At 44.0% G+C, this 21,656-nt stretch overlaps 1 protein-coding gene across 1 annotated transcript in view; it reads left to right on the top strand.

Moving 5' to 3' along the window:
- Nucleotides 1–21,656, top strand: part of LOC137340238 (cilia- and flagella-associated protein 46) — a 303,329-nt gene that overhangs the window by 94,126 nt on the left and 187,547 nt on the right. The window contains exons 23-27 of the mRNA XM_068002660.1: nt 6,751–6,882; nt 12,343–12,508; nt 14,121–14,202; nt 17,131–17,278; nt 20,579–20,762. Coding sequence (XP_067858761.1) covers nt 6,751–6,882; nt 12,343–12,508; nt 14,121–14,202; nt 17,131–17,278; nt 20,579–20,762 — 712 coding nt within the window. The remainder of the gene's footprint in view (nt 1–6,750; nt 6,883–12,342; nt 12,509–14,120; nt 14,203–17,130; nt 17,279–20,578; nt 20,763–21,656) is intronic.

The raw sequence follows: 21,656 nt of genomic DNA, 5'->3' as shown, positions 1-21,656 counted from the left end.
GCACACTGCAGATCACTGTGTGACGGTGGTGAAGGGAGTGAATGTTTAGGGTGGTGGATGGGGTGGCAATCAAGCGGGCTGCTTTGTCCTGGATGGTGTTGAGCTTTTTGAGTGTTGTTGGACCTGCATTCATCCAGGCAAGTGGAGAGTATTCCATCACACTCCTGACTTGTGCCTTGTAGATGGTGGAAAGGCTTTGGGGAGTCAGGAGGTGAGTCACTCGCCACAGAATACCCAGCCTCTGACCTGCTCTTGTAGCCACAGTATTTATATGGCTGGTCCAGTTAAGTTTCTGGTCAATGGTGACCCCCAGGATGTTGATGGTGGGGGATTTGGCGATGGTAATGCTGTTGAATGTCAAGGGGAGGTGGTTCGACTCTCTCTTGTTGGAGATGGTCATTGCCTGGCACTTATCTGGCACGAATGTTACTTGCCAGTTATCAGCCCAAGCCTGGATGTTGTCCAGGTCTTGCTGCAGCGGGCATGGACTGCTTCATTATCTGAGGGGTTGCGAATGGAACTGAACACTGTGCAATCATCAGCGAACATCCCCATTTCTGACCTTAAGATGGAGGGAAAGTCATTGATGAAGCAGCTGAAGATGGTTGGGCCTAGGACACTGCCCTGAGGAACTCCTGCAGCAATGTCCTGGTGCTGAGATGATTGGCCTTCAACAACCATTACCATCTTCCTTTGTGCTAGGTATGACTCCAGCCACTGAAGAGTTTTCCCCCTGATTCCCATTGACTTCAATTTTACTCGGGCTCCTTGGTGCCACACTCCGTCAAATGTTGCCTTGATGTCAAGGGCAGTCACTCTCACCTTACCTCTGGAATTCAGCTCTTTTGTCCCTGTTTAGACCAAGGCTGTAATGAGGTCAGGAGCCGAGTGCTCCTGGCGGAACCCAAACTGAGCATCGGTGAGCAGGTTATTGGTGAGTAAGTGTCGCTTGATAGCACTGTCGACGACACCTTCCATCACTTTGCTGATGATTGACAGTAGACTGATGGGGCGGTAATTGGCTGGATTGGATTTATCCTGCTTTTTGAGGACAGGACATACCTGGGCAATTTTCCACATTGTCAGGTAGATGCCAGTGCTGTAGCTGTACTGGAACAGTTTGGCTAGAGGCGCGGCTCATTCTGGAGTACAAGTCTTCAGCACTACAGCCGGGATGTTGTCGGGGCCCATAGCCTTTTCTATATCCAGTGCACTCAGCCGTTTCTTGATATCACGTGGAGTGAATTGAATTAGCTGAAGACTGGCTTCTGTGATGATGGGGATATCGGGAGGAGGCCAAGATGGATCATCCACTGGGCACTTCTGGCTGAAGATGGTTGCAAACGCTTCAGCCTTGTCTTTTGCACTCACGTGCTGGACTCCGCCATCAGATGTTTACAGAGCCTCCTCCTCCCGTTAGTTGTTTGATTTTCCACCACCGTTCACGACTGGATGTGGCAGGACTGCAGAGCTTTGATCTGATCCGTTGGTTGTGGAATCGCTCAGCTCTGTCTAAAGCATGTTGCTTCCGCTGTTTAGCATGCATGTGGTCCTGAGTTGTAGCTTCACCAGGTTGACACCTCATTTTTGGGTACGCCTGGTGCTGCTCCTGGCATGCTCTTCTACACTCCTCATTGAAGCAAGGTTGATCCCCTGGCTTGTTGGTAATGGTAGAGTGAGGAATATGCCGGGCTATGAGGTTACAGATTGTGCTGGAATACAATTCTGCTGCTGCTGATGGCCCACAGCGCCTCTTGGATGCCCAGTTCTGAGCTGCTAGATCTGTTCTGAATCTATCCCATTTAGCACGGTGGTAGTGCCACACAACACGTTGGATGGTGTCCTCAGTGCGAAGACGGAACTCCGTCTCCACAAGGACATTGCGGTGGTCACTCCTACCAATGCTGTCATGGACAGATGCATCTGCAAAGGTAGATTGGTGAGGATGAGGTCAAGTAGGTTTTTCCCTCATGTTGGTTCGCTCACCACCTGCCGCAGACCCAGTCTGGCAGCTATGTCCTTCAGGACTCGGCCAGCTCGGTCAGTAGTGGTGCTACCGAGCCACTCTTTGTGATGGACATTGAAGTCCCCCACGCAGAGTACATTCTGTGCCTTGCTACCCTCAGTGCTTCCTCCAAGTGGTGGTCAACATGGAGGAGGACTGATTCATCAGCTGAAGGAGGGCGGTAGGTGGTAATCAGCAGGAGGTTTCCTTGCCCATGTTTGACCTAATGCCACGAGATTTCATGGGGTCCGGAGTCAATGTTGAGGACGCCCAGGGCCACTCCCTCCTGACTGTATATCACTGTACCGCCACCTCTGGCGGGTCTGTCCTGCCGGTGGGACAGGACATACCCAGGGATGGTGATGGAAGAGTCTGGGACATTGGCTGAAAGGTATGATTCTGTGAGTATGGCTATGTCAGGCTGTTGCTTGACTAGTCTGTGGGACAGCTGTCCCAATTTTGGCACAAGTCCCCAGATGTTAGTGAGGAGGACTTTGCAGGGTCGACTGAGCTTGGTTTGCCTTTGTCGTGTCCGGTGCCTAGTGGTCCAATGCTGGGCGGTCTGTCCGGTTTTTTTCTTATTATGACTTTTTTAGCGAGATTGTGCAACTGAGTGGCTTGCTTGGCCATTTCAGAGGGCAGTTAAGAATCAACCACATTGCTGTGAGTCTGGAGTCACATATAGGCCAGACCAGGTAAGGACGGCAGGTTTCCTTCCCTAAGGGACATTAGTGAACCAGATGGGTATGAAGGAATATGAATCAAAGGTGGGTAAATGGAGTTGAAGTACATATGATCTAATTGAATGTGGAACAGGCTCAAGAGGCTGAATGCCCCTTCTTAAAGGCGAAGACTCTTTTCAATGCCTGGCAGAGAAGTGCCGCTGGGCGAAGACCCTAAAGACTTCATCCTCTCACCCTGCTCAAGGAGGAAGTACTGGAATTATTGGGAAGGAATATGGGCTGCAGTTGAAGATGGGGAAGTAGGAGGGGAGTTGGCTTTAGGTTTGTCAGGCCTCAGTAATACTCTCATCCATTGCAGCTGCACAAATGTTATCTGGCAGCCCAAAATATTCAGAAAGTTAAAGCTTCCAGCTTGTTTTGAAAACTGTCTTGGTCACTGGCCATCTATGCAGCCTTTCCTCTTTTTCTGTCACCGTAAGGAAAGGAGGATTAAGCTGAGGAAACAGGGCCCTCATTTTCTCTGGTTCCATTGCCTCTTCACCCATTCCATCACTGCCTTACATCCAGGCAAGCAGCATCAGAGTGACACCTACCCAGGAGGGCCTAGACACGGAGAGGGAGGTGTGATCACATAGTGAAGCATCAAGTATGAGTGGTGAAGAAGAGATAGAGGTGGCTCCTGAGGATGCATTTGTTGTCTGGAGGCCCTGAGGATATCAGTCCTTGGTGAAGGGCCTTTGGGACCCAGATCCCAGGTTCAGAACCTAGGAGAAAAGCATAGGCATACTTTTGAAATGTTGCTTTTGATGCAGAGCTGACTGGGAGCACGTGATTGAGATGAAGTTGTTGGCAGGGGAGTCGCCAGAAAGATAGAACCGTTGATGCTTAGGGCTTGAATCTTATTCAGGCAAAGTTGTACCTGATGAGCTGTTGTCACCTCTGAGCAGCGGTAGGTAACTGTTCACCAGGTTCCTGCTTGTCCTCCAGCTCTGCATCGTCAACCTGCAGACGTTGATTACTTGTGTCTCCATCCATAATCTTCTTTGGGTTTTAATTTACTAGATTTCCGTGATGGCAGCATTATGCAGCATAAACTCTACTGGAAAACTCCAGGCACCTGAAATCTGGCTTCAGAATGGTAGTGGTCTGATCAGGACTTTCAGGAATGAAGTTAGAAAACAATTCTACACGCAAAGGGTGGTTGAAGTTAGGAACTGTCTTCTGCAAGCAGCAGTTGATGCTAGATCAGTTGTTAATTTTAAATCTGAGATTGATAGATTTTTGTTACCCAAAGATATTAAGCGGGTATATGGAGTTAGGTCACAGATCAGCCATGATCTCATTGAATGGCGGAATAGGCTCAAGGGGCTAAAAGGCCTACTCATGTTCCTATGTTCCTATGCTCCCCCCGCATGAGCCTCATTTAATTTTATCTGCTCGGGCATCTTTTGTTTCGGGTTTTGTGACAGCATCATGAGCCACTTGTATAGAAGGTAGTTCTTGTCACCCAGCAGCCATCTAAACAGGTGCTGTTCACCTGTGAACAGTGTAGGAATGACAAACTATGTTAAAACAAAGGCATCATGGCTGCTTTTCAGGTAACATTAATTTACATGCATTCACATAAATTATGATCCTGGAATCACACACCAGCATTCTCCAAGGGGGCACACATGTTATAGGTCCTGTCAGTGGTACCTGGTCCAAGGGAAAGCCAGCCAGTGAAAAATTGTATAGCTTTTTCCTGATGCTGTGCTAGGACCATGGGGAATTTAATGAACTGTACTGCTCTCACAAAGAAGACATCCATGATTTGCCTTATGCAGCAGTGAATGGATGATGTTGCAAATATCATTCCAAGCTGCCCGAAAAGAGTGTATTGCATAGAAATTTAGTGCTACAATAGCATTAGCTGCCAGTGGCATTGTAGTGGATCTGGTTAAGGTGGACTTCAGATTTGGAGCAAATAGGTGGTGGAACTCTCTGATTGCCTCTGAGAATTACAGCCTTTGAGTGCACCGGCAAGATGGCAAGTTCAGTTAGGATCTCTTGGGTCTGCAGAAACAGTGCAGAGAGTATTTATGGGTAGGTGCCATGCAATGCCTATGGTATCTTACCAGTTTGGCCTCCCTCAGTTGGTCTTTCTCTTCATTCTTCAAATAACATAAATAAAGAGAAATGCGCAAAGGAAAAGTCATGATAAGTTGTGGCCAATGGCTGATATACACAGAACCACCCTGTACATAAGGTTGCACTACCCTCCTATATATATAGATTATTTATAAAACTCCCGTTGAGAAAGAAACAAAAGACTTGCATTTATATTGTGCCTTTCACCACCTCAGGATATTCCAAAGTGCTTTACAGCCAATTAAGTACTTTTTGAAGTGTAGTCACTGATGTAATGTAGGAAACGCGGCAGCCAATTTGTGCACAGCAAGGTCCCACAAACAGCAATGAGATAATGAGATAATCTGTTTTAGTGACATCGGTTGAGGGATAAATATTGGCCAGCACATCGGGGAGAAGTCCCCTGCTCTTCTTCGGAATAGTGCCATGACATCTTTTATGTCCATCTGAGAGGGCAGTCGGGGCCTTGGTTTGACATCTCATCCGAAGAACCAGATAATCTGTTTTAGTGACATTGGTTGAGGGATAAATATTACAGCACTCCCTTAGTACTGTACTGGAGTGTCAGCCTAGATTTTGTGCTCAAGTCTCTGGAGTGGGACTTAAACCTTCTGATTCAGAGGCAAGAGTGCTACCACTGAGCCACAGCTGACAACTGTGAGTTGGGGCCAATCAGAAATATCATGAATCCATGGCCTCCCAGCGGCCTGCAAGCCCTGTTAAATAGTGCTATTGCTTTACGGAGGCGATATTGTGCATTGGGAGAGGGCAATGCAGCATTGCACAAGGATTATGATATCAACACTAAGCTACCTTTTCAGGCCCTGGGAAATGCTGAAAACATGGAGAGGAAAATGGCAGCAGGAGCTGGTAATGACACATAGCAGATTTTCTTCCACTTAGCACCACAAAATGTTATTATGTGCAGATACATTTTCTTGGCGCCTCTCTTCACTTTTTGTCATATGTTGGTCTCTTCCTTGCTTTATTTGTCTTTTTAACTCTCCCCTATCCGTTTCTGTACTTTGTGTTCTCTCTTATTTTTTCTTTCAGGGTCTGTTTTATTCTTTTTTCTGCAACAATACCTTTATGCTAGGCATGCACTGATTGTTGTAACCTTCACATCCTGCATCAATCCAAAAATGTGCATGGAAAACTAATAGTAATTTTTTACACAGTGGTCTTCATTCTTTGGAATGTGAGTCCTATTGGTCATACCGTTTTAGGAATGCTGTGCGGCACGAGAAGTCCTTAAGGAGAGGGAGAATAAAAATGACTAAGAAGTTGGGATACCAAATGATTATTTTAAATGCTGCCATGTTACTTACAGAACAAGTATTTTTTATTGGAGCTTCAGGCATGAATTTAAAATATGAATTCAGGGAGAGGTTATCTGCAGAAATTGGTAGCTGTTGGGTGCAGTGCTGATCTCCATTTCTAGGTGGAATAGACAGTTGTGTCAGAAGACAGAAACTGCAATAATGTAGCATGCACTGCATGGTTTACTGTCCATATGACATAGTACTCAGTTTGTCCACCTCAGAAGGATGAATGGCTGAGTCAACTCCATCGTCGCTGGGTCAAAATCCTGGAACTCCCCACCTAACAGCACTGTGGACCTTCACCAAATGGACTGCAGTGGTTCAAGAAGGTGGCTCACCACCACCTTCTCAAGGGCAATTAGGGATGGGCAATAAATGCTGGCATTGCCAGCGATGCCCACACCCCATGAATGAATAAAAACATAGAACTACTGGATTCAAACCCAGACTTACTCGCCTTGAGTCTGTCACTGGACCAGTGCTACCCAACTTGTGAAATCAGGATGCCCTTTAATAGAAGCAAAGATTTTTGAGAAATAACTGTTGGATATGTTTTGAGAAATCTATTTATTGTGAATTGAAAAGTAAAATGTTCTTTTTATTTATATAGGCATAATTACACAATTAAGCAAGAATTGCTAAGCGTTGTTGCCAGTATCCAAGGGCAGAGCTTGATGAAGACTGGGGTTGGAAACAGTGAAATGCACATCGCTGCCATCAAAGCATTTGAATTGAGTGCAAGGTAATTTTATCTCAGAGATTGGACCATAATGCATACAGATTTTCATAATAAAGAAAGAAAATCATGCCTTAGCACAGTAATTTTCAAACTTTTCCTTGTGGGAGTCTCCCTCGGCAAATATTGAAACATTTGCAGTGATTTCCTGCTCTAACTTCCAAAAGATAGCGGAACCTAAAATTTGTGGCTCTTCTGGTGCACTCCAGGTCCTGACCTGATGTTGGAGATTCCGCAGGGCCTTGAAGGGGCAGAACCTCTGCCCACACCAAACAAGGCCAGCAGCATAAGAGGGGATGAGGCTGACGGGGGAGCGGAAACTTCCAATGCGGGGAGTTCCCGTGTCCTTGGCTTCTTAATCAGCAGGCAGATCATCGGCTCACTGGGAGACAAGGCATATGAGGCCCCTGAATGGTGGTTGTGGGGACCACCTTGGGGGGTCCAAGCTAAAGGTTAAAGTATTTTTTAAGATTTTTTTTAATAAAGCCTACCAATGTGGAATTCGTCAGGTGTTTTTGGAGGGGGACCTGATGCCCCTCCCCCGGAATGGCAACTTGCGCAACAGTATGCAGTCACTGGCGGAAGGTGGACACCCTAGATGCACCCCTAGTGTCATGGGTACCTGCCATTGACATGATAATTAGGTGACCACCGTCAGATGTGTTCGATGGTTGTGGGTTTTCAGGGGTAGTGCTATCATTGCAGAAATTAATTTATTCGTATAAAGCACCAGAAATAACATGCCAGTAAGTCAATAAATTAGGAGAAAATATAGAATTCTGGTGAATTTCTACAGAGATTTTCCTGCTTGCCTGCTCTAACTTTGGCGGAGGAGCCGCAGAAACCACGAAAACAGAAGTCTGCATTTTCCCTGCCATCATCCAACTCCCAAAAGTTGAAAGCAGACACAGAAATGAACTCATGTTATCGAACTTTGTTTACTTTAAAGATGAAGATTCACCAGGAAGTGCTGCAAAAATCCATTCTCCCCATTCAAAACTACTTCTCAAGACCGGGACTCCCCTTTGTCAGTTAACCTACTTATTCGAGCTCCTACTCTACTACTCCTATGAGGTGCTGCCTGAGTATTTTTTTATTCGTTCACGGGATGTGGGCGTCGCTAGTGAGGCCAGCATTTATTGCCCATCCCTAATTGCCCTCGAGAAGGTGGTGGTGAGCCGCCTTCTTGAACCGCTGCAGTCCGTGTGGTGACGATTCTCCCACAGTGCTGTTAGGAAGGGAGTTCCAGGATTTTGACCCAGCGACAATGAAGGAACAGCGATATATTTCCAAGTCGGGATGGTGTGTGACTTGGAGGGGAACGTGCAGGTGGTGTAGTTCCCATGTGCCTGCTGCTCTTGTCCTTCTAGGTGGTAGAGGTTGCGGGTTTGGGAGGTGCTGTCGAAGAAGCCTTGGCGAGTTGCTGCAGTGCATCCTGTGGATGGTACACACTGCAGCCACAGTGCGCCGGTGGTGAAGGGAGTGAATGTTTAGGGTGGTGGATGGGGTGCCAATCAAGCGGGCTGCTTTATCTTGGATGGTGTTGAGCTTCTTGAGTGTTGTTGGAGCTGCACTCATCCAAACAAGTGGAGAGTATTCCATCACACTCCTGACTTGTGCCTTGTAGATGGTGGAAAGGCTTTGGGGAGTCAGGAGGTGAGTCACTCGCCGCAGAATACCCAGCCTCTGACCTGCTCTCGTAGCCACAGTATTTATATGGCTGGTCCAGTTCAGTTTCTGGTCAATGGTGACCCCCAGGATGTTGATGGTAGGGGATTCGGCGATGGTAATGCCGTTGAATGTCAAGGGGAGGTGGTTAGACTCTCTCTTGTTGGAGATGGTCATTGCCTGGCACTTATCTGGCGCGAATGTTACTTGCCACTTATGAGCCCAAGCCTGGATGTTGTCCAGGTCTTGCTGCATGCGGGCTCAGACTGCTTCATTATTTGAGGGGTTGCAAATGGAACTGAACACTGTGCAGTCATCAGCAAACATCCCCATTTCTGACCTTATGATGGAGGGAAGGTCATTGATGAAGCAGCTGAAGATGGTTGGGCCTAGGACACTGCCCTGAGGAACTCCTGCAGCAATGTCCTGGTGCTGAGATGATTGGCCTCCAACAACCACTACCATCTTCCTTTGTGCTAGGTATGACTCCAGCCACTGGAGAGTTTTCCTCCTGATTCCTATTGACTTCAATTTTACTAGGGCTCCTTTGTGCCACACTCGGTCCAATGCTGCCTTGATGTCAAGGGCAGTCACTCTCACCTCACCAGTCATACCAGTGACATGAGATTGAGTGAAGGGTGGCTGGAATGGTTCGTCAGGAGCTTTGGAGACCTGAGATGACTCAGGACAGCAGCTGTCTCCAAGGAACCAACTTCCAGCAGCCTTTCTCTTGCAGTGGGAAAGGGTGTTAGACCCATGTCTTGCGCTCTCTTGAGTAAAGACATTGGAGAGGGCCTCATGGAACAAGGCATTACTGCCACTGTTGAGAAAGACAGCGACATCAGTGCCCATTCCTTGCAGCCCAATGGGCCAGGGCACAGGCTGAGGTGTTTTTGATTGTTGTCATTACCGACTGAATATCATCAATCAGTTCTTGCAAGCCCTGTGACATTGTCCTGCTGAATGTATCAATGGAAGCACAGATGGCCACTCTGGATGCCACCAATAATCTTACAAGCGCTTCCTGGCATTTTGATGCCACAGCAATCTTCTCAGCTTCCACTGTCTCCATGGTAATCCACAGATTGCGAAATATTTCCTGCAATGTGCTGCAGATGCGGAAACTGGACTCCTTCCACTTATCCATCATCTCGACCACATGTGTGGAAACAGTCTCCACTGCCTCCCCATGAGATCTATGCTCTCTAATCATTGTTCTTTAGAAGACTGGGGCCTTGATATCTGGGTTGTCTGGCTCTTCAGGCTGAGGATGGTATGACTGCATCTAAAACAAAAAAAAAAGGAAAGTTCAGAGAAGTGCAAAACAATATTGGTAAAATAGAGAACGGAAAGATTGTGACAATGGTTGACATTTTTCCTGAATGCCATTCAAAAGTAGAAGAGAGGTATTAGAGCCTCCTAGGTGAAGAAGTAATAGTCAAGATCTCTGTGCTCCTCCAATTCTGGCCTCTTGCGCATCCCTGATTTTCATTGCTCCACCATTGGCGGCCGTGCCTTCAGCTGTCTAGGCCCTAAGCTCTGGAATTCCTTCCCTAAACCTCTTTGCGCCTCTACCCCTCTCTCCTCCTTTACGCTGCTTAAAAGCTACCTCTTTGACCAAGCTTTTGGTCTTCTGTCCTAATATCTCCTTATAGCAGAGGTACTATTACATACATATAAAAATTCATTAGAAAAAGGAATAGTGCCAGAGGCCTGGCAGACAGCTAATGTTATTCCTATATTTAAAAAGGGAGATAGAACAAGTCCAGGAAACTATGGATCAGTTAGCTTAATGTCAGTGGTAGGGAAGATAATGGAATCCTTACTTAAAGATGTAATAGAAAACATCAAGAAAACAAAAATATAATAAAGAATAGCATGGATCTCAAAAGGGAAGGTCATGCTTGACCAACCTTATTGAATTCTTTGAAGAAGTAACAGAAAGAGTAGACAAGGGTAATGTAGCAGATGTAATATATTTGGATTTTCAAAAGGCCTTCGATAAGGTACCGCATAGTAGACTCATGACTAAGATCAGAGCATTTAGAGTCAGGGGACAAGTAGCAGAATGGATAGCAAGCTGGCTACAAAACAGAAAACAGAAAGTAGGGGTTAAATGCAGCTACTCAGACTGGCAAAAGGAGGGAAGTGGGGTTCCACTTCCACAAGGATCGGTCCTGGGACCACTGATGTTCACCATTTACATAAATGATTTGCACTCAGGAATCAGAAGTACATTTTCAAAATTTGCGGACACATGGGGGAGGGTATAGTTAATACTGAAGAGGACTGTGACAAAATACAGGAAGACATTAATAAACTTGCAGAATACGTGTGTAATTGGCAGATGAATTTCAATATAAATGAGTGTGAGGTGATACATTTTGGTAGGAAGAATAAGGAGGCCACATACTCCTTGGAAAATAAGAGTCTAAATGGGTTAGAGGAGCAGAGAGATCTGGGGGTACAGATTCACAAATCACAAAAAGTAGTGATGCAGGTTAATAAGGCTATAAAAAAAAATTAAACCAAATGCTGCGATTCATTTCTAGAGGGATAGAATTGAAAAGTAGAGAAGTTATGCTAAACTTGTACAGAACCTTATTTACATCACTCTTGGAGTACTGTGAACAGTTTTGGTCTCCATATTATAAAAAGGATACAGAGGCACTGGAGAAGATGCAAAAAAGATTTACTAGGATGATATCAGAACTGAGAGGTTATACCTATTAGGAAATATTGAACAGGCTGGGGCTATTTTCTCTTGAAAAGAGAAGACTGAGGGATGACCTAATAGAGGTCTTTAAGATTATGAAAGGATTTGATAGGGTAAACGTAGTGTAGATGTTTCCACTTGCGGGGGAGACCAAAACGAGGGGCTATAAATATGATAGCCAGTAATAAATCCAGTCAGGAATTCAGGAGAAACTTCTTTACCTAGAGAGTGGTTAGAATGTGGAACTCGCTACTATAAGGAGTAGCTGACGCGACATGCATAAATGCATTGAAGGGAAAGCTAGATAAATACATGAGGAAGAAAGGAATAGAAGGATATGTTGATGGGGTTAGATGAAGAAGGGTGGGAGGAGGCTTGTCTGGAGCATAAACACCAGCATAGACCTATTGGGCTGAGTGGCCTGTTTCTGTGCTGTACATTCAATGTAATTCTATGTACTTCTATGTGGCTTAGTGTCAAATTTTGTTGCACCTTGGGATGTTTTACTACGTTAAAGGTGCTATATAAATACAAGTTGTTGTCTTAGATGGACTTAAAATTTGTAGAGTTAATAATTGTTGGGGGAAACAGGGGAGAAAGAAGTGATTGGCATAAAACAGAAAACCCAGCTTCTTGGAGGCAGCTTCAGTAATTGGAATATGGGAGTTCCGCTTGAGATCAGAAACAGATGGTGAGGACGAGAATGTCAATAGTTGAAGTAGGACTGCTGTGAGAATTAAGAGGTGATAACTATTTGTTGGAATTGAGACATGTGAAGGAATGTCCTTTTGATGAATTGAAAGGAACAGAATTTTTATTACCTCATTGAAAGGGGTGGAGGTGATCAGGATGGCTGGATAGGATTTAAGTTAGAAGCATACACTCCGACTTGCCCAGTATTTTGGTATTGCTGTACCCAGGCGATACAATGTGGGTAGGTTCAGACCCAGTAAAATCTCTCCTAGTATCTCATTCAACTGTGGAACAGATTGTGGCAGTGCATACTTTTACGCTCTCAAAACTGATTCATAAAAATGATAACTGAAAATGTCAAGTATCTGACTTTTTATTTTGTGCTGCAGCTACGGAGAACAAGCTGGAAGTATGAAGCTTGTAATGACTTCAGCGAAACACTTTTGGAATTCCTGTCTGTCTTTGATACCTTCCCCTCTGGAAAGAGAGATGCTTGAAGAACCCATTAAAACTTTTCTAAAGGCTATCAACAATACATACTCCAGGAAAAAAAAGGTAAAATGCTTACAGTAATTTATGCAACTACTGACTTCACAGCATTTAGCTGTTAACATAAATTAAACGCAGAGGGGCTGAATATCCACAGAACATGATCCTGACAATTGTGCCTCCTAGTGCCCTCCAATACTGCACCTGCCAGTGTTTGTGAGGTCAATGGAAGAGCACCTAATTAGCACAGGGCTGGCAGTTGCAAGTGCCACTATGGGCGCATCACTGGCACCATGCCCACAGAAACTTGGGCTGTGGTCCACCCTTGGAAAGGGATAATTGCCCAGTCCTCCCCCTGACCCTAGCAATATTACTTTGACCCACGTTCTAAACACTTCTGGAAAAAAAAGTTAACATTCTTCACGGGTTCAGGCTACTTGCCTGGCCAGGTCCTTTGGTGGGGCTCACATTTGCCCTTGTAGAGCTCTATAGGCCTTCACTCACTTGGCTTATTGGCCTCCACAGAAGCACTGGGTCTTCTTCCCCCATCCCGGATGACATTAGCTTTGTATGGGGTGGATAGAGATTCCGCCCCTTACAAGGCAGCCAGGAAACTCTTGGAAACATAATTGGTGTAACTAGGTCACCACCATTTTCCTGCTGGTGCTACGGCAGGAGAATGGCAGAACCCCAAAGGAATTTTGGAGATAGTTGCTCTGATTTTAACCCTGCCTGCTTTGCGGGAACGGTGCGGACAAGGGGTTAAAATAGCGGCTGGACCTGCAGTGTTCCCACCCCCTGCGATTACAACTCCCAGGTTTTCAGGAGCTTAGAGGCCACCCGCTACAGTCAGGCGTGGGCCTCATAAATATTGACTTGTCGGGGTCCGATAACTTAATTCGAACTCTGATATAATTTTAACTCTGAAATCTATGATTTGCACGCAGTTTCCGAGTCAGCAGCAAAAGCAGCATTGGGCCAGAAGAGGTATATTTTAATTTTTAAAATTTTGGGCCTGGCTTGTGACCCAGGAGGAGCCTGATTGCTCCTCCTGGCTCAACAAGGAAACCTTGGGCCACCTCTGCCCTGGGCTTTTCCCTTCCTTCCAGCTGCAATCGACCTGGACCCCCTCCCTCCTGACTTACCTGGCTGGGGACTATTTCCATGGGTTCTGCTGGGGTCCAACTCCCACCCGCCGGTGTTGACCTCATTCCTGCCGGCTTCGGGCAGGAGACAGTTCAGCACTATTTAAATGAACCAATGTACTGTGCAAGCTGTATGAAGCTTGACTAATATATTGTATGTCAGAGCAATCTTCATCACTTTCCTCATGAATAACCGGCAACAACTTGAGAGGACACTGCACTTTTTCCAAATGACAGGTTTCCAAGAAGGCCACGATATCATTGATAGCGCGTATGTGGCTCCACACGAACCTCAAGGGCTACCACTCCATCAATGCACAGTTCATGTGTGATAAGACAAATCTTTTTAAACCACACACATGCTCCTCGTATGTGCCATCTATGCCAACAAGCCTAATCCATCAATGTACTGCCACCAGCACCACACAGTCAAAAATGTACAATGGTTTCACAAAATATTTGTCTGTTATGTAAATGCTTGGATCAGGTTTATAGTTGTTTTAACTGCATAATCTTTTCCTTGTGACTTACAGGAAGAAGAAAAGGATGAATCGATTCAGCAGACAACAGTTAGACAGAAAACATTTCATATCATGTCAGAGTCAGCACTAACATGTTAGTGAAACCTGAGGAAATTATTTATAAGCTCTCACAGTAAATTAATGTAAAACAGAAATAGATCTCAAACTCAGAACAAATGGAATTTTACAGAATTATGCTCTACTGTTAGCTGCCACACACACACAGAACACATGCCTATGCTCATGACTGAGGCTTCATAGGTTCCCTTTCTGACATTCTACATCACATGCAGTAAGTTATAGCAAAGAGGCCAGGTGGGCAATTATAGCCATCACTGTGGCTGTGCTGAATCATTCTGACAGTTAGGCAGGGGATGCTAAGCCAGCATTTATTTTCTCTCTTCATTGCCACTCGGGTGAGATCAACTGCTTAGGAAGCCTGAGTACAAATTCCAAATGAGGCTGTGATTTGAATGTGGGTCTTCTATTCTTTGGCACAGTGCATTACACTGCCAAATCGTTTTTGATATATTTGGATGATTGAATTCAGACCAATAGGAGTTTTTACCAAGTTATGACATAGAATTACATAGAAATTACAACACGAAAACTGGCTGTCCGTCTCAACCAATCCATGTTAGTGTTTATCCTCCATACAAGCAGTAGTTCTAATCCATGTACTCAATCTGTTCCTATATCCTTTTATTTCCTTTTCCTTCATCCACCTATGTAACCTATTCTTAAATGTTAACATGGACTCCACTTCAATCATTAATTCTGGTGGTGCATTCCACAGCCTTACAGCCCTCTGTGTAAAATAGTTTCTCCTGCTCTCTGTCCTAAATCTCTTGCACTTAATTTTGAATTTATGTTCCCTTGTTTTAGACCCCCCAATCACTGGAAACAGACTGCTTCTATCTGTCCCATCCCTTCACACTTCTATCAAATCATCCCATAATCTTCTCTGTTATAATGGAAACAGCCCCAATTTTTCTGGTCTTTCTTTCTGTTTCCTCATACCAGGCAGCATCCTACTGAATCTGCATTGTTACCCTCTCAGTTGTCTCAATATTATTCCTATAGTGTGGAGCCCAAAACTACACATAGTACTCCAAATGTGATCTTATTAATATGGATTTGCCATTACATCTTGACTTTAAATTCTGTACCTCTTATTCCATTAGCTTTTTTATGGTCATATCCACTTGAATTGCTGCTTTTAACTTCTTGTGAACATCAACCCAAATCCCTCTGCTCTTCCATGTCACACAGTTTTCCCCCATTCAGAGTATAATTATTTTTTTTACCAAAATGTATCACCTCAGATTTATTGACATTGAATTCCATCTGCCACTTTTTTTTACCTATTCCACCATCTTATTAATATCTCCTTGCAGCTTCATTTGGTCCTCAGAATTATGCACTACACCTCCTAGTTTAGTATCATCTGCAAATTTGGACACCATTCCCTCTAGTCCTATATCCAAATCACTCGTGTACACAGAAGCAGTCCCAGAAGAGAACCCTATGGGACACCACGAACGACTTCCAAGCACTCTGAGAAACTGCCTTTAATGTCAACTCTATTTCCTTCTTTCTAACTAGTATTTAATCCAATTTTCTCCCATTCCCCTAATTCCAAATTCCTTAATCTTCTTCACTAGACTCCTGCATATACCTTGCAAAGGCTTTCTGAGAGTCCATGTATATCACATCCACTTTATTTTTTGTCACCTCTTCAAAGAACTCTTATCAGGTTTGTCAAGTACAATCTTGCTTTCTGTAAGCTGTGTTGGCTGCTTTTAATTATTTCTCTTCATCTAGATATTTAGTTATTTCATCTTTAATTAAAGAGTCCAAAAATGTTTCCTACCACAGATGTTAAACTAACTAGCCTTTAATTACCCGAGTTTACTCTGTCTCCCTTTCTGAAAATAGGTATTACATGTGGCCAGCCACTTTCCACAGAACTCTGAAATATATAATAATTTTGAGGGCCTCTGCTATTTCTTCCCTCATTTCCATTTGGATCCTTCTTTAGCTTAACTAACCTTTCTGCTATTTCCCTTTTATTTATTATATCTCTCATCTCATTTTTAACTAATTGAAGATTTGCCTCCCCCCCCCCCCCCCCCGCCCCAACCAATATCCTTCTGTCTAGTAAACACTGAACTGAAGCTTCTCCACTGCCTTTGTGTTGTCAGCCTGCTTGATAGACATTCAGACTTGGATGAACTGCAATTTCCTTATTGGGAAGAATAAAGCCACAAACTCCGTTCCCTCAGCACCTGTTTCATTTCCCCTCCCCGGCCACTGTCTCAGGTTGAACTAGTCTGTTCACAACCTCCGCTATTTCCCTTTTATTTATTATATCTCTCATCTCATTTTTAACTAATTGAAGATTGCCTCCCCTCCCCCCCCAACCAATATCCTTCTGTTTAGTAAACACTGAACTGAAGCAGAAAGGTGAGATCATCCAAAACTCTGCTAACCATATCCTAACCCACACAAAGTCCCATTCATCCATCACCTCAGTGCTTACTTACCTAGACTGTCTCTCGGTCCACCAACGCCTCCAATTTAAAATACTCATCCTCTTGTTTATATCACTCCATGACCAAGCCCCTCTTTCTATAACCTCCTCCAGCCCTACAACCCTTCGAGAACTCTGTGTTCCTCTGACCCTATCCCCTTCTTTCACTCCACCATTAGCAGCCTTGCCTTCAGCCTAGAATTCGCTCCCTACACCTCTCAGCCTCTCCATCTCTCTCCCCTTGTTTAAGATGCTCCTTAAAATCTACCTCTTTGACCAAGCTTTTGGTCACCTGTCCTAATGTCTCCTTCTTTGGCTCTGTGTCAGTTGTTGGTTGATTACACTCCTGTGAAGTGCCTTGGGACATTTTGCTACGTTAAAGGCGCTATATAAATGCAAGTTGCTGGTTTTGTTAGTCTTCTGTTTCTGTCATCATAGGGTTTGTAGTGGTTGTGTAATAATTTAGAACTGATTATATTTTGTTTCAAGCTGTTCGCGATCCTGAAGATGATCTCAAATTAAGGGCAGCAATATATGGGCTTTTATTCCACATTCATGTGAATAAAGGAGATTGGAAAGCTGGGCTGAAAGTGTTAGACGACGCCATTATAGATATGCCCAGGACTAAGCAGAGGCTGTAAGTAAAAAATAGGACACAACCTTATAAAAATTAATTACACATTAAGTGAAAGAACTTGGAAGTATGGTGTCGATTTTCCTGACCTTCCGCCCCAACTGGGCGCTGGACAGGTGGAGGGCACCTCCGATCTAAAGGGGCTTCATACAGAAGGTGCGCCACCAGCTTATTTGGGTACCCCTGGAAATATGCACGTTCTGATGAAACTAGAGGAATGTGAGAGCCGGAGGGCCGTATATTATTTCCATAGCTAAGTTTTATTTGCTTTGTTGTTAGCGCAAGCCTAGGTCTGCCCCTTTAGGAAGTCCCTGGAAATCTTGACTTATCGTAAAGGCACAGACCTCAATTTTAACCCCTTTCCTGTTGGGCAGGAGAGGATCTGGGGGGCTTAAAATACCAGGATTGGGCAACCCGATCCCATTCCCGCCCCGTTAAATTTTAAAGTGCAGAAATCAGGCCGTGGAAGAGGCTTCTGCAAAAGGCAGGTGGGGGCCTAATGAACTTAGCAAAGTTGCAGCCTGATGACATCATCGGCGCCGCGACTTAAATTTAATAATAAGTGAGGGGGAGCCGATCTGTGGGACTCCTGGGGCAGGAGCTGCTGGATCCCCAAGGTAGGTGGCTCATTCAGCACCCCTTGTGCGCCAGGAGGAGCAGGAGTGCTCCCCCTAGGTCCCTCAGGAAGCCTTCTGTCTCCCCCAGCCCTGATCTCCAGTCTCCCCTCCACCCCCCCCCCACCCCAGCCCCCTCTGATTGCCAGCCATCTCCCAACTCTCCTCATTGCCAGCCAACTCCCAGCCCTCCCGATCTCAAACCTCTCCCCAGCCCTCCTGATGGTCAGCCAGCCCCCAGCACTCCCTCTCTCAAACCTCCCCCCAGCCTTCCCGATCACCGCCTGTAACTGATCCTCCCTTCCCAGTGCCAGGGACCGTCCCCTTGCTGCGGCCTCCTGCCCACAATGTTCCCTCCTGCCCACCGGCCAGGCTGTCCATTTGGCCGGCTGCCAGGCAGGAAGTGGCCTTACAATATGCCAATGTAAGTTAAAATTGGCAAGGCCTCCACATCCATGGCTTTGGTGGGTTCTTCGGCCGATTTCGGCCTCCCCCGCACCCTCCCAGCTCCCTGTTAATATCGGAGCCACACTGTCACAGGTCTCCACACCTTTTCCTGACATTTGCATCCAGGAATAGGTGTTCCTTCGGTGCTGACCCCAAGCAAATCCATCCCAATACTGCAAGCATTATGTTCCATTTTGTCTGGTATATTTGCATATGATGTTACTTTTGTAAACCATTGTCTGAAGAAAATTATTTTAAATTAAACAACGGGACCTGTGCCTTGAAATTGCATGTTGGGCCAGAATTTGCTGTCAAAATAATGGTGAGGATAATGGTACTCACCGTTATTTATGCGCAAATGGTACAACAACTTCAGGCAACGGGCAGATGCGAGGTTAAACGCGAATATCCAAAAGTTGCTGTGTGAGATGCGCCACTCTGCCGTTAGCTTCGCAAAAACAGCATCTCTCTGCCTGTGAAGTTGCTGTATTTGCGCAGTAGATAAGAACTAAACTCGCCACAGAATGTTAAGTCTTGTCATTTCAAATCTAAGTACCCATTTAACAATATGATAAGTGTTAATTACTGCCAGTTAACCTCTCTGCCACTGAAAATTAACTATTACAAATGTGGCGTCTCATTCCTTCAGATTTTAATTGTTTTAGAAGATTTTAAAATGTAAAATATTAAATTAAAAACATTTTTTTTTGGTTTTCCTTTTTGTCTCTTTTTTCTCTCCCTCTTAATCCAATCTTTCCTTCCCTCTCTTTATTTCTCTTTCTGTATCTGATTTGACATTGAATCCACCTACTCTAATTTACACTTTCTTCTTAGTCTTTGTGCTGTTTATTTCACAATGCTTCAATCTGATTGATTAAGGAGATACACAGTTGCTTGCCCTGTTCACTCAGGTCCCAAATGCCCTGTTTCCTTCACTGTGCCGTTATCAGCTTGCACTTTCAGCAACTTGTCACGCTAAAAATGTTAAAACCTAAAGGTGCAAGGGCAAGTCTAACTAACGGCAGATGCCGTTAGATGCCCTGCTACAGCAAATTATGGCCCAATATATTGTAATACTAATAAATCTGGATTGATTTGCAATTCCCTGGTCATTGTTTGAGGAATCTTTCTCTGCCCTATGTAACATATCAACTTGATTTCCTGCTCCGTATGCTTTGAGGACAAGATAGTTTGGTTAATGGTGAGAATTAAAATTCTGTTCACACTGAGTTGTAGACTTTCCCCTTTTTTTCCTGTCCAGATAGACTTATAGTTATTTTAATAAAATACACAAGAAAAGATATTGGTGGGAAGATGGCCTTTTGTGTACTACTTATAGTGAAATCATGAATATGTTTAGAAAGAATGTGTTTACAATTTTACTATACCTACTACACAGAAGCAATTTCCCTCTATTATGTTAAGTTACTCGATTCTCCTCCCTTTGAGAGTGAACTGGATGTACACTCTTTTCAGGCTGAGGTGCAGGCTTTAGATAAGTAAATGAACAATGTACAGTATGAAACAGTGAATCATACAGTTCACTACCCTCCTGGATGCATGAAGTAATAAAGGTGGCACTCACTTTCCGTCTATATATTAACTTAAAAACAGAAGCTCACTTCTTAGTTCGTAAAACATGCTGCAATTTCAAACTGACCTAGCTATTCTACTGGTTGCCATAATCTTCAACACAGAACTTTTGTGCAGGGTTAAAAAGCAGGTCATCACCTCAGGTAAAATAGCCTTCCCACAGAAATGCAATTCAAACTCTTTTGAAGGTATACTGAAACAAAAGCCTACATTTCCTTGATCAATGCTAAATGTACAGCCAATCTTTGACAATGACATACAATGCTTGCCATGCGATATGAAATCTGCGGCCAATTAGTGCATTCAGCACCTTACACTTGCTATTGTGCTTCCCCGTATACTTCTCACCTTTTAAAGCCAACCACAGCCAGCCTGTCTGGTCTCTGAGCTCATGGCTTTTCTCTTGAAGATTGCCCTGTGTGACCTTGGTTTTAATCCCTCACATACTATTTCCAGCAATAAAAAATACAAGTTAAAAATTTGACACTGACAAAAATCCATTTTTTTTGTCAAGACAGATTGAAGAAACACCATTTTTAATGAAAATTTTACATGTTTGCAATTATATTATTTGTTAGCATTGATCAAAATATGCCTATAAAAACATTTTAACAATTCACAAAGAATTCCTGTTTCTTTCTATTTTAAGGCTTCTTTTCAAGCATAGAATTATGGTGAATACATGTCTTGGTCGCAGTATCAAGATGGATATGCAGAAATTAAAGGATGAAAGTGAAGACTACGTGTCTTACATGTGGCATCGTGTGGCAAATGTTTCTAAAGAAATAGCAGATCAGTTAACTTACTATCAGAATGGAATCGATGCTTTGAAGGTACTTTGTGCATCTGTTCATAAAAACAATATGCAATATATGTATAACTGAAATTTACTTTTTTATCTTCAAAATTGAAATGGATATAAATTACTGTAATCTTAAATGTTTGTGGTTGGAAAATCTGCATCAGATCCATATTTGTAGAGCAAAAAATCATGATTGACTGAAAGGTAGTCCAAAAGAATCACGACTGGCTCAAATTTCCCAGGAATTAGTCAAAAAATACTTGAACATTTACTGCAAGGTTTCTGACCACATCTCTCACAACCTTTTTTCCAAATCCTTTTTGTGGCATGTTGCTTCCTGACACACCCCACAATCTGTTCTACAAATTATAACATAATAAACATCCTGACCATCTCCCAAATCCTTGTAGTGATTGCTATCGGCATCAATGAAAGATCTGAGCACCTCACTGTTACTGTGAATCATTGATCCTACTTACATCACTGGAAAACAGTATTTTCTTCAATCTTTGCCATCTCCTATGTGTTTCTGTCTTATGATAAATCTCTGCATTTTTCTATTCTGACATTTCCATCATTTCACTTCACATAAAAGGCATCCATATTTTTAATTTCATTCATATTCTTGCATTGTGCCACAGGGTTGAACCCACACCTTTCACACCAGAGTGTTTCCTAGTGATTATAACCCTAATTCCTCCCAACCCAATCCCCTTGAAATCCTCCAAGGCAACAACCTCTGCTTCACCTGCACACCACCTCCTGCTCTCATACCCTAGCTTCCCTCTGCTAAATTCTCCTTTAATCCCAGCCCATTCAAATACTCCTGCATTCCATTCCCAAGTCCAACAACATGAAGTCCAGGTCACCGAGTTTGAAATCTGCTACTGTTCATGTGAATTTGTTTTGTTGATACAGGTAATGT

Source organism: Heptranchias perlo, chromosome 21 (genome assembly GCF_035084215.1).
Source record: "Heptranchias perlo isolate sHepPer1 chromosome 21, sHepPer1.hap1, whole genome shotgun sequence".
Lineage (NCBI taxonomy): Eukaryota > Metazoa > Chordata > Chondrichthyes > Hexanchiformes > Hexanchidae > Heptranchias > Heptranchias perlo.
The sequence above is the reverse complement of the archived record's forward strand: the minus strand, read 5'-3'. Positions and strand labels throughout refer to the sequence as shown.